We start from the raw sequence: 18,779 nt of genomic DNA, 5'->3' as shown, positions 1-18,779 counted from the left end.
TGTTGCAGGCTGCATGGATTTCCTGCTCCAGCAGAGCTGCAGAGATTAAATTAGTAATTACGATTTCTAGTAATTACCATTTCTCCTGACTTAGAGAATGCTGTAATTAACATGAAAACTAACTGGTGGCTTTTGTTGGCTTCTAGCTTGCTGGTAAGAGGTTTAATTTAGAAACTCAAGTAATGTAAACCAACCAACATGCATTTGCTCTGCACAGAGTGGATGAAAAGTATTTTCAGGGGACTGCTGCATGGGGACGGTCCATGGAGGACTGCTGCTGTCGTGGGCTGTGTGTGTGGGAGTTCCCTCTTACCCATGCTATAACTGGGAGTTCAGCTGTTGTGTGAGCTGCATGACCTACAGGGATGTTACAGCCCAAACACCAGTATAGGCTCACGTTCCTGTCTTGTGTGCTTCATGAAATTTAGATGCAAGCATATCCCATCCATGTTGCTATTATATTATTTATTGCTCCAATGGCTCACAGCTTGTGTGGATCAGAGACCTGGTACATTTGTCCTTTATAAGCAAAAATAGAAACATAATCTCTGTCCCAGAGAGCTGGATAAGTAGAAAAGAAACTGCATAAAACAGGGAAGTCACAATAGTGACCCTTTTCAGCCTACCTTCCACTGGCAGTTTGCACTTTCTTCAGAACCAAGGAAAAAGGAAACCCTAGGAGAAATGAAATGGCTTTGTGGATGTTTTGGGGTAGCCTGTTCCAAAGCTAAAGGGACACATAAAAAATTGCATGTTTAAAATAACAGTGGAAGATGATCGAGCCATGCTGATTGGCATGAGGAGAGAAATGCTGTCTTCTGAATTTTAGATGAGATTTAGGACAAGCAGGGCATGATGGGCTTGAAAGTGAGGGCAGGTTGGAGGTATGTGATGTGATAAAAAGAAGTGCAGTAGAGGAAGTGGAGAGAAAAATGTTGTGGTCAGATGGCAAAGCTGGAAATGATCTGTGTGTTTATTAGAGCATCACCTGTGTTTGTCAAGAATGGAGAACAGGATGTGGCAACTGAGACAGGAGATGAGTATATGGAGGACAGTTTTCCCTTTTGTACGTGGCTGCATGTATCTACTTACACAGATAACTTTTAACTATCTCTTGAGGTTTCTGCCGCTCATTCTTCAATTCCCGTGTTCCTGGAAATAATGAACAAGGTGGTTTGGGAAACCTCAAACTTGGTCAAATTGGAGGCATCAGTCAGTGGCTGACATGTACTCAGCTTAGTCTTCTCTTTTCTTCCCTCCTCCCCTTGTCAGATGCTTTTGTGGAAGATAGTTTCTTTCCCTGGATAAGTATCACCCTGTAGTAAGTATTCCTTAACCTGTTTAATGATTGCTACTGTAATTCAGTGCAGTGGGGCAATGAGAGTAACTCTTGTCCTCTAAAGTAACTAGCTACATAAAACAAGTACGAGGCATTATTCAGTTACTCAGGTATGGTTAAGTAACACACGGTGTCTGTTTCCACTTGTAACATTCCTGTATGATTTGAAACAGTGAACCCTAATGGCTTCTAAGCTGGGAAACTCTTGTTGCTCTTCTGCTTTAATAAACCTGAAGAAGGGAGAAGTTGTGTGACAGCAGAAGAGCTGATTCTGTTATTGAATCTGTGTTGGGAGCCTGACCTAATTTTGCACTGCAATCTGCTCCCCAGGCACCAGGATAGGAGTGAAGAGCAAGGTGGGAAAATAAACCAGGCCTCCCTGTGGAAGCCGTGGCTGTGATTTTGTGTAGCACACAAGGACTAGGCTGTCAGAGCTGCACGAGGGCTGCTATCATTTCCAAAACAGTTGTATGAGCTCTGAAGAGGAACCTGTGCCAAAGCAGAGAAGTCCTTACATGCCAGGTTCATTTGTTGAGTCTCGTTTCAAAATGCTTTTTCCAAGTTTTTTTATTTTTTCAGCACCCTTCATTACTGTGTCTCGCCTGCTAGATTAAGCCCTTATTAGAGATGGAGATGTTTTGACTGCATCCTTGTTGCAAGTTCGAATTGCTTGCTCCATTTCAGATTGGGTGTATACGTAGAAAACATTTTGTCCTGAGTATACGTGTTTGTACATGTATGTATTGTTCTCTCTCTGTGTGTATATAAATGTATGTACTCCTTTTTATAAAAATAACCTTGAGGGCAGAATGTGTTTACAAAACAACGTTTCTTTCTGGTTTCTGTTTCTAGTTTAAAGCTTTTTTTAAAAAAAGCCCAGACATTGTTCTTATATCATCTTCTGACCAGGAAACTATCGTCTTGGGCCACTGCCATCCCCAGCATTGCATAAAGCTTAATTCCTATAATTCTTCTAAACAAAAATATGAGAAATAGGAAGTCCATGTGTGAATGTCTGTGAGACTGCTAGGGAGTTGCAGTTTTCTTTGGGAGCAGCACTAACTAATGTAGCAGCAAGACTTTCATTGGCATATTGCAATGGATAGAGCTTGCTCCAGATATTTCACTTCATGCAAAGACATTGGCAGTGGTTATGAAGCAAGGTTACTAGTTTGCATAAAGGAGCCTTAACAGGAAGTAAGATTTTAAATAACATCTCTAAATTTGAAATGCAAAGATTTCCAGTGCTAACTTAGTTCATTTTTCAAGAAAACAGAATTGCATAAACAAGGGCACATTTTTGTTTTCATTACTATGCTAACAGAAGAAAACCTAAATGTACCTACCTTGTCGTCCATGCCTAAATGTAATGCAACATTTATCAAGCTCCTCTAAAAATACAACAAGCTGTCTCAGGGATGCTGAGCTAAATATATAGTTGAGATCATCATTTCTCTGTTCAGCATCTACTGGAAGTACACAGCAAACTCTTGGTTTCACTGGTTGTTCTAATGTAAATGGTGTCTTGAAGGTCCTTTTCACTGTAGGGTGTCATCTGAACATCTGTTTAAACCTCACTTCGTCAATTTAGGACAAAGCATGTGTGGCATCTTCTAAAAGGAATAGAGCCAGAAACAGTGGAAAAGGTTAAACTTGTTTCTGCCCTTCTGCCTTCCCTTCCTGCTGTGCTCCCAACTTAGCACAAGTGATGTTGCATGAGAAAGGCTGTGTCACCCTCTGTGTAACATGTGCACTTAGAACATGTGAAGAGTATAAAGGGTTATTCATCTGAACCTCTAGAGTTTGCATTTTGTTGTAATGAAAATTAGGTACAGAGTTCCTTATGCTGAGACTCAGATTTATTCATAGAACAGATTTTATCTCTTTTTGTTCAAAGTTAGTTGAAAATTAGAATAATATTAAGTAGTGTCACTCTCTTCAGAGGTTTTTTTAAATACTTTAATGTACTGATCTGATAGTCTTTTCTACATATAACTTGTATGGGCTTTTTTCTTGGCAAGATGGCTGTGAGCTTTTCTTTCTTACACCCAAAATATGGGTTGTGGGACAAGCAAAGAATCCCCAAAACTACTCTGGTGTGTTTGTTTCCGCTTTCTGTGAGGAGCAATTACTGTAAGGGGTGCCAGTGCATGGACTTAGACACAGTATATCCCATCAAACTGATTTTAGTGCTGCAATGTAACATCAGGGGATTTAACAATAACAACATGTAATGTTTCCAGAGTCTGCATGTACATTGCCTCTCTGCTTGCACAGATCGGAGGAAAGTTTGCAAAACCCTTTACAGTTTGAGACCTTATGTTGGAATATACACTTTTTTTGCATGACTGCCCTGATGAGTGTGTAGTTCAGTTTTTACTGGACAGGTGATGTTTGCAATCAGATCTTGTCTTTTTTTGATTTTAATTATTACTGATGAAACACCAGCCTCAGCTGGGCCTGATCCTTGACAAAGCTTCCAAGTGCTCCCTGAACAAAAGTGACTAGTAAAATATTTCCAGTTCCTCTGGTCAGAGCTCTCTTCTCTGAGCTGGTGGTTTGTATTCAAATTAATTTTTATTTTTTATTGTTAATATGGCAATGTCTGAAGACATAAACCTATATTGAGAGCTCACTGTGCTGACTCTGTAATATCCATAAAGATACTCTCTGTGCAAAATGTTAGTGAATGAAGGAGTATAAAAGAGCAATTTTCCATTTTAGAGGCATGAAGCTAAGAAAAAAAGACAATTACATGCTCTGCAGGCATAACAACTTTGTCTTCTTCCCCCTTAGCTCTTTATAATCATGTCAAAATAGACTATTTAGGTCATTTACTGATGACCTGTGAATGCCACGTCTATCACAGTCTTTTAAAATGTACAAGTGACAAAGTGTTCCCAATAAAGTTTAATTAGCATAGCGACTGAAGATTCCTGAGCATCGCCAAAATGCATTAGGACTAATATTGTGGGAGGTCTAGCTACGGGCTAAGGGATTACTCGGTTGAGATTGCCAGTGCATAGCTGATTTGGCTATTTCAAATTATCAGAACCTAATTAAATGAAAACATACGAGCAGATAATGAGTGGAGCTGTTGCCTAGAAAATCCTCCAATATTAAATCAGAAGTTTCCTTTAGGGGCCATTAAAATACAGTGAATATATCTTAGGCTGTGTGTTAATCATCAGTATTATAAGTGAATCTGATATTGGCCTAGAGGAGGATTTTAAAATTGAGTTTTTGTTATGAACTTTCCGAAGTTCATGCAGGGTCTTCAAGCCCTGTGCAGCTTTCCCCAGCATTCTACCTCCAGTTGCAAATGAATGAGGCTGTTCTAGCCTGCATACATGTTTTTTAATTGCTCTTAAAAGTCACAACTTGATTACAGAATATCGACAGGCCCTTGGGGAGTACAGGGGAGAAGATTGGAGCAGTGCAGCAGCAACGAAATGTTAGCAAGGATGGCTCTGCTCGGGGCAGGTGCTGAGCAGCACCCTCTCTGACTTGCATATCTTCTGTGATGGGGTCTGCCTTTTTGCTTGTGTTTAGTGCCTGTCCCAGCCCGTGGCGCAGCAGCAAGGGGCAGTGGTGCCACACTAAGGACAAGGGCTGTCGACTGAGAAGGACCCACTTGCTTCTCAAACCACAGGGTCAGCCCGTTTCGTTTGGTTAGCGTGGCTCTTGGGAGGAGTGCGTGAAGGATGTAAATAGTGTGGTGTGGAGTGGTAGGAGGAGGTGTATTTCTCGATTGCATCAGCTGAGCCCATCGCAGGTGACAGCCAGGGGCTATCCTGGTGCTGGCCCATTGCAGACTGTCATGCCGGGACTGGAGAGGGCTGCCTGGCTGTGAAACACCTGCAAGAGTGAGATATCCTAGGAGAAGTGTATAAAGGTGAATGTGAATATGATGTGTGTTTTTTGATTGAGGTATGGCTTATTTCTTTGATATGAAAGCAGAGTTAGGTGATAAAACACTCTACATATTCCACCACTTTGATTTTTTTTTTTTTTTTTTACATCAGTTTCATTTAATTTGATTTTCCTCAATTTTGTCTGCCCAGGCCTTGACAGCCTACCTGTCTTGGTGCAGCAGTCCCAGTAATCCCAGCAGCTGCCACCCTGCAAAGGCTGTAGGATTGCTGGCTCTCCGGTTGCTCCATGCCATGGGCAGCCCTGGGCTCCTCAATGGCCAGCTCCTGCACTTGCTGCTGATCTCCTGGCCCCAAACTTCCCTGGCAGGGGAAGCAGGGGTTTTGAGAATTACGGCTGTTTCTTATTGTCCCACAGCCATTAATATGGGCTGTATTTTTGGTTCCTGGCCATGTGGCTTGGCTCTATTAAAACAGATGTTGTCCAGCTACAGCCTGCTTTTCTAAGGGATCTGGATCGCTCAGTATCAACAGCCTGTCTTCATCTTTATTTACTGTTCTTCTATGTATAGCTTTTTTTAAATTTAATTGAGGATGATGATGTGGATGAAAGTGTTAAATACCCTGGAACCAAGATCTGATCCCAGCAGGACCCCTCTGGAAACAGACTGACTCAGTGCTTCTTATTTAAAATTAGATTTTGACACCTGTCAGCCCATTTTTTATTTAATGTGTGCTGTGTTCACTTCATATAGTTCTGGTTTCTCAATCAAAATATCAGCCGCCTTCCAGAAGTCTGTTCCATGGATGCTGTTATCCCTGTTAACCACATCTGTTGTCTCAAAGATAGAAGGTTGTTTGACAGACTCTGTTTTCCACAAAACCTTGTTGATTGCCGTTACTTATTTCCTTTCTTTCTTAATCATGTCCTGTCTCCGCTATTCCATTATTTTGCTGGGATAGATGCCAGGATGACAGCCTTATAATTATCTGGGTCACCCCATTTATCCTTTTCTGGAACTTTCCCATTGTTCCACACTTTTTTTTGAAAATGAACATGCAACAGTCCAGAAAGTCTTCAGCCTTTCTTAGACATTTTCAAGTAAGTATTTGGATATGTTGACTTGAAGAATGAGAGGTCAAGGATCTAATGTCCTCCTAAATAAAAACTGTGGTGAAAAGTGTCCTGGTGTTATCCTGTGGCTGTGACTTGATGCTCTGCTGCTTTTCCAGAGCTCTCACAAGCTCATGGTCGTGATGCACTTCCACAGGATCCTGCAGTTTCTGCATTACTGGTGGTGTTATGGACAGCTCTGTCACCTCTCTCCAGTAGTGCCGTAGTTACAGTTACCTTTCTTCCTAATAACACCCTTCGGTCTGATATACAATTAAAAAAAAAAAAAGTTAAAAAATCTGAAGTTAATGAAAACATTTGCTTTCTTGACCAAGTCTGTTGGTTGGTTTTTCAAAGCTCATGGGAGTAACAAATGAGCTCCAAATTTATGGATGTAGCATTAGCAAGTGAACCCATTTTGAAATGGGTTTGTGCCTTGCACAGACAGCTGTCCACAGCTGCTTCTTCTCCATCTTGCTGGTTTGTGTGGCTACCGGGATTTTCAACAAATGGCTTTTCTTTTCCTCTGAGTGTTTGACTTTTCCATGTTCTGTTTAATTTTAAATTCAAATCCCCAATTTGAGAAAAAATTCTTACCTTCCGCACTGAATGATGTTATCTTAGGTCTTCCAAATACAGTTGCTGATTCCCCTTCTCCCAAACACGATGGTTTAAAAATCTGCTAGAGTAATGGGCATTTATTAGATATACTACATGTAACAGTGTATGAATATTTTGAGTGTGTTGTGACAGCTGGAAACTGTGTCTTTCCTTTTTTAGGGTGGTTGGTGGCTTTGAGACTCTGACTGCTATGGAGAATGTGGAAAGTGACCCAAAAACAGACCGTCCCAAGGTACGTGCAATGCACCAGGGGCCGTGCAGGAGAGAGTGAACACATATGGCCTCACGTGGCGCTGCAGTTCACCCCAGTGATGCTTCTCTGAAAACAAGACTTGGGGGAGATGGTGCAATTTGATCAGCAGATTGATTTGCTCTTTTTCTCTTCTGCTCCCAGGAGGAAATACGAATTCAGACAACAACTGTTTTTGTTGATCCGTATGAAGAGGCAGATGCCCAGGTGAGGATAGCTGGTTGGTTAGTTTTTCTGAAAGGCCAGAGCTCTTCTTTGGAGAACTGTGTAACCTAATGCCTTTTCTCTGAACATGGGCAGCCCCCTGGCCCATATGGTTGCAAGCTAAGATTAAACAGCTGCCATTCAGCATTACCTTGTGTGCCAGGATCACCGCCACTCTTTCAGCGGAGAGGTCTTGTAACTGAGTCTGGCACGGCTCCCAGTCCATCACGCTTATGATGGCTTCCTTCCCAAATGCCCGGAGTAGCTATGGGTAGCTGCAGGTGAGAAGAGAGGAGTTTTGTTATAATGGCTGCAGACAGCCTGTTTGTAGTGGCCCTTGAGGTCTGTCTCCTACTGCCTGCCCTGTAATCATAGCAATGCTGATTGCTGTTTTAGAGTGCTTTAAAGCTTCAAAGAATTGTAGACATTTTCTCCTTACACTGGACTAGCTTTTGCAACAGACTGCACTCTTTGCTTCCCACAGGTTGCTGCAGAAAGAGAGAAGGTCCAGCTAGAAGAAGAAGCAGCCAAAACAAAAGCTGAGGTGGTCCCACCAAAGAAAGAGGTCCAGACTCCTAAAACTTACCGGCAAGGGATTGGAAAATACATTAACATGGCTGCAGCGTGAGTTCCCTGCCCATCTGATCTTTGTTGGGTGTTTTACTTGCCTTTCCTGCTGGACGCTGACCCTGTCCAGTGCCATTGCTCAGATGTTTGGTTTGTGCCAGCAGGCTTTGCAAAGACTCCTTCATGCAGTCCTAACAGTCAAGAGTTCCCTCTACTTCTGTTGTTTTTCAAGATTACAAGCTAACTGAGCTTTTCTTTTAGCGCTTGAATGTGACCAAGTTAGTCTTTAACAGCATGTGCTGACTTCAGAACTGTGGATACACTGCCACAACTCAGAAGCCCTTGTACTGTGTCACTTCCTACACTATCTTTTATTCTTTTCCTCTTCTGCAGCTATACCTGAAGGCCATGGTCCCACAGCTGTTTCTCTTTTAGCAGCTTCTGCCCTGCACAAAATAGTTGCCTTAAGCCCATATCAATCTGCTGATCTGGTTCCCTGTTCAGCCACATGAACGGTTGTACCAGCACAACTGAAATAGCCAGAAAGGGGAGCAGGTTCCCAGGCTTGCTGTGGGAGCACAGGGCGTCTGGCAAGTAGCTCCAGGGAGCCTGTCTGGTTGTACAGGCTTGTCCTACAGCATCCTCTCCCAGACACCCTTTGTAAACCTGTTGGCATTGGCAGCATCGCTTGCTTTCCTAAGGACAGTACAGAATCCCACCTGAGTGGCAGCTTTGCATGAGTTTTGGATAGATTAAAATAAATGCCTTGCACTTGATTTTTTGCAGACTTCTCTGAAAGCATTTACAAAAATGCTGTTGTCTGTCTGCTGCATAAAGGTGTGTATTTATGCATACACAGATCTGGACAGCTATTTAATCAGCTTGTATGTGCCTGCGTGACTTAGAGGCATTTGCATAACTGAGAACAAAAATGTGTTAGCCTGTGTAGGTCAGTTTGGTGTGTCAGTTAAGTGTTTCAATTACAAAATATTGCTTGTCCCTTAAATATTATGTTCAGCTTAAAATTGCTGCCATTCTGCACTGTATTTACAGAGGAAACCCAAGCAGAATTTGCAGCTCTCTGGAAAGGGCCAAGTACCATAGAAAAGACTTTCCTTTCTTAGTCCTTCCCTCATCACAGCCTTGAAACTGGGAGTTTGGGCCATAGCAGCACCTTGGCAGGTTCAGGGTTCTCCCTGTCACCTACTGATACCTGACAGTAAAACCACAGTATGTGAGCTGGCTGCATAGTGTTTTCATGGGGTTGCAAACTCTGCTCAAGAGAGGTTGAGAATAGCAGCAACGACGGCAACAGGCTGTGCTCAAGAAACAGGAAAGGAGCTGAAAACCTTGCCCAGCTGCTTTACACCTAATTCCCCATAAATCCTTTTGCTGCCACAAATGCAGGTGAGAAGGTGGGGAGAGAACTTGTGGCTCACATTTTCATCATGACTGTGCTGGAAAAGTACAGCTGTTAATTCTTCAGCTCTGGCCCAGAGAACTTGTTGGGTTTCAAACACGTTCCTGGAAGTGTTCGAAGCCTGACTCGACTTATCCCCACAGACTGACCTACTCTCCCTCTTTTTGGGTATGCCAGAGGCCCCCAGCCCCCTGTGGTCCCCATGCTGGCATGGAGCTTGCACTCCTCTCTGATCGATAAGGGATGGGCTGGCTCTGATACAGGTGTTGCTGGGAGAGGAAAAGCATCCAGCTGCCCTTGTCCCACCGAACAGTAAATAGTCCCTGAGAGTTGTTTTCATTTTGGCTCTAGGAAGCGCAGTGTGGAAGATGATGGGCCTTCAACCAGCACAGCTGCGAAGAAAGAGAAAAAGAGTACAGGCTTCGGGGACTTCAGCTCCTGGTAGCAGCGCGGGGAGCCTAGCACTGGAGCAGCACAGCAAAAAAAGAAAAGGCGTCCTCCCACGTGTCCCCGAAGAGCCCGAAAGACAGTCTGTCCTGGGGAGGGAAGGCACCAGCCTGCCCTTCCACTGGGGAAGAAAAGAAAACTGTTGCTTTGTTAAGGCTGGTTAATGTGGCTTTGTTTTCTAGAGAGCTGTGTTCCCCCCACTGCATCTTCCTCGAAGGCCTTTTTGTTGTTGTTTTGCTAAGCGGGGAGCAGGCAGCCCATCTCCGCTGGGGATTAGCCGGAGCCTTTCTCTGCTTGGCTGGCAGCAGACCAGGCAGAGCCCAGCCTTGCAGGACGCTACTTCAGTGAATAGCTACGTTGGTGAAAGAGCTCCTTTCACAGGTAATCGTTTCCAGACAAGCCAAGTCTGTCAAATGAAGGAATGAATTAATGTGCTGAGGAAGTGCCCGTGCTGCTGTAGCGCTTTGCGGAGGGGGGGAGAGGGCTCCAGCCTGTCCTGCCCTTCCTTCAGCTGCCTTTTGCTAGCTCTCAACAAGGACCAATTCTGTCTCTTGCTCTTTGCGGGCCTGCCAGGATGCTGGCTGGACTGACTGCTGTCAGTCTCCGTAGGGCCTCGCTCACTCCAAAATGAGCTCTCTCTGTACCCGTTTAAGTCTCTGACAGCCTGGGAAGCAGCGAATCCAGATGAGGAGCCTGGGGTAGCCACACCAATTGTTTCTCCCAGTGGCTGGCCTTCCCTGAGCCACTGGGCAGCCAGAGGGGCACCACTTCTCAAACCTGTCCTCAGGTCTCAGAAAGTACAGCCTGGAGCAATTGAGCAGGAATAGAAACAACTTTTTTCTTTTTTTCTTTTCTTTTCTTTTTTTTTTTTAAACCATCCCGAAAGCCTGCTCCTCGCAGGGCAACACACACTAGTCTTTCCCGACATCAGTCCTCCCATCATTAGGGAAAACCATATAATATAGCTGACAGGCATCTCAGATGTTTCCATTGCATACCCACAAATTATTAGGAAGCTTAATAAAGGCCTTATGGGGTAAAGATATATCAGCCTGTGAAGTTTTAATCCAAAGCTGTATGTGTGTTACCATCACTTAGATGTAGCAGGCTAGATCCTGAACATTATTTTTTGGTTTATCTTGGGTGTTTTCAGATGACAGAAATACCCTCCCTACCTCTCTGTGTGGCTGAGGAGATCGTTTTGTAATCAGCTTTGTAACAATACATTTATATCGGTGGTTTCATGTTTTAAGAGAAGACTCCATTTATATGAAATTGCTGTAATAACTTTTGGTAAAATGTTTTGCATTAAATGCTTTTATTTTCTTTTGAGTGCTTGCCTTTGACTGTTCAACTGTCATTTCCAAGATCATGGCATTGCAAAGTTGATTGTCATACAAGGAAATGATTCATTCCTACTTTTTAAGATGCTCAGAAGGAACTCCGGGATCTTTGCGGATATGATTACATCTTTGTTAAATCATAGGAAGTTTAAACTGGTCTGAAAGAATAATAGGGGGTTTTTGTTTTGCAACATTTTGCAGCGTATAAGTTTGAAATAATGTGTTTGATTCCTGGAATGGGGGATATGATGGAACTTTCCTGAAGCTGCATTTCTTGTGTCTTATTGAAACCTCTTGCTTCTCCTGGGCTGGCCTTTTCCTGATAAATTGCTATTGATACCTTCCACCTAACTGCTGCTTCAGAATGTTTTTAAGTCATCAAGTTCACAGTGTTGCTAGAGCTGGAATAGGCAGTTTAATGAAATCCGTAAGAGTAAAATGTTTTTCTGTACTAGATTAAAATGGAGATTACTATGAAAGAAAGGAGCTTTTGATTACAAGGAAGGCAGCAGAGGTGTGACAAGGACTCCTATTTCAGCAAGAGCCCTTGCTGCAGATTGATATAAGGGACAGTTTCCTCTTGCAACAGCAGGCTGCAGAGATAACTATCCACTTTCCCTTTCTACTCCAGCTTTTTGGCAGCGCTCACTGCAGTCCACGAAGAACCACTGCCCTGCAAAGCACCGACAGGCCTGCTGCCCTTCCAAGCACTGCCTTTGCACTGCCTCTTTCATTACAGTTTCCCACCATAACATCAGACACAAAAGAAGGAGCAATTTCCTGGCTTCTAGGAAGTGCTGAGCATAAGCCTTTTAGTTTTGCTCTAGGCAGGGGTGAAGCTCTTCAGCCTGCATTCACTGCTGGACCTGAATCCAGTTCTTGGGCTGGTGCTGGTGCTCCCTGCTGCTGTCGGTACCTCCTGGGCTGGGAGATGCTGGCTCTGGGCCGTCCCCGGGGTGTCGCAGTGGGGTGCGGAGGTCAGGCCGTTTGGCCGAGGCCGTGTGCTGAGCCAGCAGCCATGCTGGGGTTTGCACCGAGATCCACTGCAGGGCAGCGAGCACCATTGGTGCTCTGGCAGCCAGACCCTGCAACTAATTTTTCTTCTGAATTCCCACCTCTCTGCTCCCTCCCACACCTGTACGTCTGCATACGTGGTAAAATTTTTTTAACTTCAGATTTTCTTCTGGTTGGCAGAAGCACAAGGACAACGTGACACAGGGAAAATGGTGAGCTGTATTGACAGGGGCACGAGGTAGGTGCCCAGAGAGCAGGGCAGTGTGCTGTAGCCCTCATTTTTACAAAACGTGGCTCTTTGCTGGGTGACTTGCAGAGTTACCACTATCTGAGTTGTAAAAGGGGAGGAAGGAGGCTTTGCTGATACCTTTTCTGCTTCTTTCATCTCTTAGTTCTCCAGCAAGGACGGTGCGGTAAAGCAATACCCAAAGCAGCTCTTGCCGTGGCTGGAGGGATAAGCAGGAATTGTGCAGCCTTACTACAGGAGCACACTCCTGGGAACAGCTGTGCTATTTGTAAGCACATTTTTACATTCTTTGTCTTTGACACTTTTCCAGTAAAAGCAAGAGAAAAAGTAGGATTTTAGAGGCTGAAGTAGCATTTGTCTAGCCTTGACTAGAATAACACCAGTGCTCTCTTACTTTGCATTGCTCCATGCCTGAGCCATTTTGCTGAAAGGTGGAGGTGCTGGGTGACCAGTAAATTCATTGTTTCCCGAGATCTGGCACTGTAGCAGTGAACACCACAAGCACGAAACACCCTCGAGAAGGTGGTGGCATGTGGTGGGGCTGGCAGCTGTGACTGCTTGTTTCCATACAGTCACACAAAGACGTGGGTCTTGCAGGAGACTCAGCTCACCTCTGCTTTTTCTGGTGTGCATTCAGCCTGGCCCCTCAAGGACCATAGTATTGTCTGTGTGGGCAACAGCACTGATTGAATAGTTTTCAAGCTAAATAGCTGCAACTGTGTTTCCATATTTACCAAGAGAAAAATCCCAAAATACTGTTGTTCAGTTTAATTTTGCCTGTTCCCCACTGGTTTGAATTGCTACAACCCACTCTCTTGGAAGCAGGAGCATGTATAACCAATTGCTCTGCTTCAGCATCATGTGGTAGATCATAGTGGTCCCTATATCACGTGGGGCCATGAATTGTGAGTAGTCAAACTGTGTTTCAAGGTCTCCAAGAAAATCCTGCTTCTCCCTCCAGCTCCTTTCAAGACAGGAACCAAGCAATGAGTGTTCCCCAGAGCCCAAGCCACCTCAGCTGTAAGGGTGAGGGGCTCAGTGGGGTGGAGCAGAGAAGTGCATGCAGAATTCAGTCCAGCACAGCTTGGCTCACTTTCCATCTGTGCTGAACTTACTCCAATTTACTACTTCTTGTGAATTAAAAACCACAGAGAACACACCTCTACCAGGTACTGCTCCAGGATTTGTCTGTCATATCCTCTTGAGCCTGAATGGTGGGCACAGGGAAGACATCCCAGCTGCTGTTGGAATGCTGTTGGCACCAGAAGCAGAGCAGAGCATGGTCAAGGATGAATGGACAGAGACAGCCTGGAGGAGCCTGTGATGGTCGGTAGGATGGGGATGGGGGGAGGAAGGGCTGCTGAGTGTGCCAGAAATTCTTGCTGGAGCCTGGCATGCAGGTTGCAGCTACCAGAGCCTTGAGGCAGCTGCCATACCCATGGAGTAGAGGAGCTAAAGCAGAGGAGAGAAGGACCCAGGGCTGCCTCCCAGGGCACTCTCTGCCTCACGGGTCTGGGGACCCCGTAGGGCACATCACAGAGGTGGCACGTCCTTGCCCTGTGGCAGCCGCCCATTGCGGATGCCTCACCTTGCACAGGCATCCTTGGAATCTTGCAGAAGAGGACCAGATACCTGAAGGGATCCATTTTGCTCTCCAGGTCCTTCCTGGTCAATTCCTGGCAGGTTTTTTGCAGAGATTTCTCAGCGCTTAGTGCTTCTGTGTGCCCCTGCCATGGGGCTGTGCCTGTCCCCATGGGCCATGGGGTAGCATGTGCCTATGTGTTGTGTCCAACACAGACCTGCTCACCCCAGCCTCTGCTGGGGCTGCTGAGCACCATTTCTATGTTTTCCAACCCAACTTGGCCCCAGAGACCTTGGGGTGAGAAGCCAGGATGAACACTGCTTCCCTGCCCAGGCAAGGGGGCATTTGCACCCTTTTGGTCCCCTGGGCTTCTGCTCGATGTCCATGGTCTGAACTTTGATGCAGCTTCTGTTCAAGAGCAGTGGCCAACCACCCCTCAGCTGACTGCAAAGCTGCCGGCAGAAAACAAAAATCCACTTCCCAGGTGGTGGCGGGGCTCCTGCGGGAGCTCGCGGGCGCGCTGCTTGCCGGTGGCTCCAGGGAAGCTGTGTCCCCCCTGCCCTGGCACACAGGGCTGCACCAAAGGCCATCTCGTTGAAACCAAGGGAGCATGCTAAGGCTTTGTGTCCCTCACCTAGCAGGAAAAGCAGAATTAGTAGCAGTAAAAGCTGCTGTTTATCTGCCCAATTCCCTTTGGCAGAGCCTGTGGTCCCATAGGAGACCTGCAGCAGCAATGCTGTGTCTGACATGGCCATGCGGTGCAGCTGCCTGGGAGATCTGCTCTGAGTTGATGCAGTTTGTGCCACTGGTGCTCAGGCTTTAAGGACAGCAAGGTAAAGGCTGTCTTTAGAGATATAGAAATAGTTTAGGTCAGCTGCAGGTTTTATGATTGCGTGTGAATGGGCTTGCAGGGAAGTAGGGGGTTCTGGTTCAAAAGCAATCCTGCATGCGGGTGACAGGTGCCCGTACCATGACCAGGGGTTAAGCAAAAGCAGTGAAGAACTAAAGTGCTAAATGCTGCTAAGTCATGGCCAAACCCTCTGAAGGAAGGGGAAGCCCAAGCACACTGGAGTCGATGGCTGCTGGAAGGTTGGCACCATGCTGTTGCACATGCAGCCATATAGGTGCAGCATTGGTGGGTGCAGAGGGTTCTTGCAGCCCCCTCCGGGCACAGGTGACCCCAGCATGGGCAGCATCAGTTCCCTCAGCCAGTGGTGGAGCTGCAGGCATGACTGTGACCACCCTGCAGCTGGTGGGAGCAGCTGGCAGCTAAACCCAGTGCTCAGACACTGGGTTATAATAATCATATATTTCTGGGATCCCCCCGCCACCCCTCGCCAGTGGTGTTTGGAAGCAACAGGATGCCGGAAACCTTGCACCAGGAAGCAGCTTTTATAAGCAAGGGAGGGGATTTGCCAAACAGCCCCCCCAACTTTCAACACTTTGCTTTGGAGAAAGAAAACAAACTAAATCAGACTGCACAGGAAGGAGGTGGGCAGCTGCCGGCAACGGCCGGCAATGGGTTACACCATGCAGCGCAGCCCGGGATTTCTCGCTTCCTCTCTTTCTTCGGGAAGCATATTTGTTATCACGGCTGCAGCAGAGGGTTTAACTGCCCTGTGCCGTGACTGTGGGGAAGGGGCTGGAGCCGAGGCTATGCTCAGAGCTTGGGGAACACAGCCCCTCTGCTTTGGGACACCCACCTCCATGGCAGCGACATCCAACCCCATTGGCTCAGACCTGGGTGTCCCCGTCGCTGCCACCCACAGGGACCAGAACCCCGGCTGCAGAGCAAGGCTGTGACCAGGCTGTGGTGCTGGGGGGGACAACGGGGTGGCATCACACCCTCCTGCCCTGGCACACGGCCACCGACCTCCACCTGCCCATCCCACGCACTGCTTTAGCTCACCAATCTGGCACAAACAGCCAGCAGTGGGTTTGCTTCTCGGGCCTTAAACCCTGCAGCAGAAGACACCTCTAAAAAAGCAAAAGAAGCTCAATGGGTGGATTGGAGAGGAGAGAGGCTCCCAGTGGCATCAGCCCTGCTGCTGTGAAAGCCAGTGTGGCGGCTCAGTCCCTCCCCTACTCCCACACCCTCCCGCAAATCCTTTGGGCAGTTCCGGCAGGTTTTGGGAGCCTCCAGCCCTGGCCCCTGGTGCCCAGCGAGCAGCAGTTGTGGCCGTGCAGGATCATGGCCAACCACAGTCTGTGTGTCCCACTCTGGACACCTTTGTTGGGAGGCAGCCGTAGCTGGTGAGCTGCAGCGCTGCAGGGGGGCCAACAGCCACACCACGGCTGTTTGCAGCCGAGAGCGTGCGTGAAAACGTGCATAGGGATTTTTAAACAAAAAGCATGTTGTGACCGCAGCCTGGGGCACCCCATGGCCCCGCGAGGGACATTCCCAGTGAAGGGACATGCGGCCATTTGGGACAAACACCAAGGCAGCTCTGACCAGCAGCTCCTCGGTGCTGCCTGGAGCTGGTGGTGGTAGGAACATGGGGGGAGAGCTGAGCCCGGCGGGGCATCCTATGGTGAAGCCGCGGTGGGGCTGGGGGGCCCAACACCGCTTTGCTGCAAAGCCTGATCCCTGCAGAGCTCAGCCCTCGTGCCTCGCAGCACTGCTGCGTTCGCGCGGGGCATGGTGGGGGCCGTGGGGGCTGCGCACGCACCTCAGCGAGGCCGGCACTGACTCACTCTCTGCTGAGCTCAGGCTCTGCAGCCTGGTGACTTCATCTGCTGGAAATAGCAACTGAGGAGGAACCGTCTCTGTGTCACCGCCATACCCGTATGGGCACACAGGCGCTCGCTGCTGCCTGCACTTGCTGCCTGCACTGCTGCCCACACCCCAGCCCCAGCCATGGGAGCTGCTTGAGCCGCGAGGCAGGAGCAGCCCTCTGGTCTTGTCCCCGGCCCGGACACATGCTGGAGCTGCTCTGCACGGGATGGGACAGGATGAGGCCCTGTGGCTGCACAGGCCCGATGGCATTTGTCAGCCGAGATGCTGCCAGCCCTGCGAGGGACAGTGCAGGATGCTGCTGCAGGAGTCAGGAAAGTCAGAGGGTTTCAAGGCCTGAGAGATCACGGCTTTATCTACCCCATCTGCTCCTACAGCACAGACAGTACAATTCACGCTCAAGTCAATAATGAGTTCTTGGCTAAAACATGTCTTCCAGAAAGGCTTCAAGGGAAAATTAATCCTACAGTTCCCCTGGTAGAAAAGTAAAGCCATCACAGCAACCTGAAGTGGCTGTAGCAGATAATGGGGACTCTCTGCCTGCTCCTCGCCTGTGTGGACCTCTTGCTCTTATCACGGGTGAGCAGCTGTCCTGGGGTTTGTACAAGCAAAGCATTGCTGGGTCTGCTCACAGCAATCCCCAAACAGCTCAACGATGGGTCTGCCACAAAGGCCGGGGGGGTTGAGATCCCATGGGGTGCCCCCACGGGTCTCTATCCTGGTCTTCCCAAGAGGACAATGCAGGGACAGCGCTCCTGCAGCCGGGGCCAAGCTGGAGGGCTGGCATGGGCACAGGGTGGGTGTCCTACAGGCACTGGTCCCTGTGTCCAGGACAGGGCTCTGCCACATGGCACACAGGAGAGCGCCTACAGGCATGATGGGCACCTGGTCATGTGCTGCCCAGGGTGGGAGCAGGAGTTTTGCAAAGTCCCGGGGGTGCTGCAGTGCCAGCGCCAACTTTGCTCCCACCAGTTGCTGTTTAAGGTCAGCAGGGCTGGGGCAAGTGAGCTTGGCACTCACTGTCACTCATCCCTCATGTACTTGTTAGTCCAGGTTTTCTTTCATAAAAAGGAAAGAAAACTGACCACCTCTCCTGGACCCCTCTGCTCCCTCCGCTGGGGCTCATCCTGCACTGCTGGCCCAGGGAGTTGCATCTCTGCAGGGTTTTCTTCTGTGCATGACTCCAGGCTGGTGCCTTGATATTTTCCAGAGATGGGGAGGGTGCGGGGTCATCATGCCTTGCTGACCATGCAGGGCCCTGGGCTGGCTGTGGAGGATGTGGCCCACTGCAGCAGCACTTCACTGGCTGCTGTGGGATGGGCTGGCAGGAGCTGTCACTGCCAGCACGATGCCTTAACCGTGGTGAGAAAAAAAACCTCCCAAGCCCCACATCCCTGGGATGGGGAATGCCTGCAGCAAGGAGCCAGCACCTGCCCCCCCTCCCAGCATTGCTGGGAAGCTTTGGGTATTAAAGCATCCCACCAGGCAGATTTGGTCCCTGTCAGGGTTGTGAAGGGCAGAACAGGCACAGAGAGCCCCAGGAAGGGCAGGGATCGATCATTCTGCCCAAGGGAGGATGAAGTGCTGGGAATTGGGGTTGTACCCACGGGGCTGTGCACGGGGCAGCTTCCCAGGCCCTTCTGCAGTTCCTGACGTCATGGAGAGGCCAAATCTTCCCTTTTACACAGAAAAAAAGGTTCAACTGCAATCACAGCAGGCTGCATTTGACAGCTCATAACTTAATGGCTTTTAAAAAATAGCCACAGCCTGTTTTAAACACTGGTTGAGGTCTCCTCTACTCTTCCCCTAGAAAGCCTTCTGAGCTCTCACTTTTCTGATACTAGATACTTTCTCTAATCTTTGGCCTCCATTTATTAATGGGTAATTATATCTATTTGCTTTTGTGCCAACATTGTCCTTTAGCTTGAATAGTTTTTTTTCCCTCCCTAATGTTTTCTTCCCGGTGCTATTTATAGGCAGCAATTGTATCCCCCCGCAGCCGCTGTTTTGCTTGGCTACACAGGC

At 47.7% G+C, this 18,779-nt stretch overlaps 1 protein-coding gene across 1 annotated transcript in view; it reads left to right on the top strand.

The window, feature by feature from the left end:
* The window catches only part of PPIL2 (peptidylprolyl isomerase like 2), a 71,324-nt gene extending 60,158 nt beyond the window's left edge, over positions 1–11,166 (top strand). The window contains exons 17-20 of the mRNA XM_074887072.1: positions 7,106–7,178; positions 7,341–7,403; positions 7,885–8,024; positions 9,739–11,166. Coding sequence (XP_074743173.1) covers positions 7,106–7,178; positions 7,341–7,403; positions 7,885–8,024; positions 9,739–9,832 — 370 coding nt within the window. The 3' untranslated portion in view covers positions 9,833–11,166. The remainder of the gene's footprint in view (positions 1–7,105; positions 7,179–7,340; positions 7,404–7,884; positions 8,025–9,738) is intronic.
* The last annotated feature ends 7,613 nt before the right edge of the window (positions 11,167–18,779 follow it).

The sequence above is a fragment of the Strix uralensis genome, chromosome 17 (genome assembly GCF_047716275.1).
Source record: "Strix uralensis isolate ZFMK-TIS-50842 chromosome 17, bStrUra1, whole genome shotgun sequence".
In the NCBI taxonomy this organism is placed as follows: domain Eukaryota; kingdom Metazoa; phylum Chordata; class Aves; order Strigiformes; family Strigidae; genus Strix; species Strix uralensis.
Note: the sequence above shows the minus strand (reverse complement) of the source record. Positions and strands in the feature narration are given on the sequence as shown.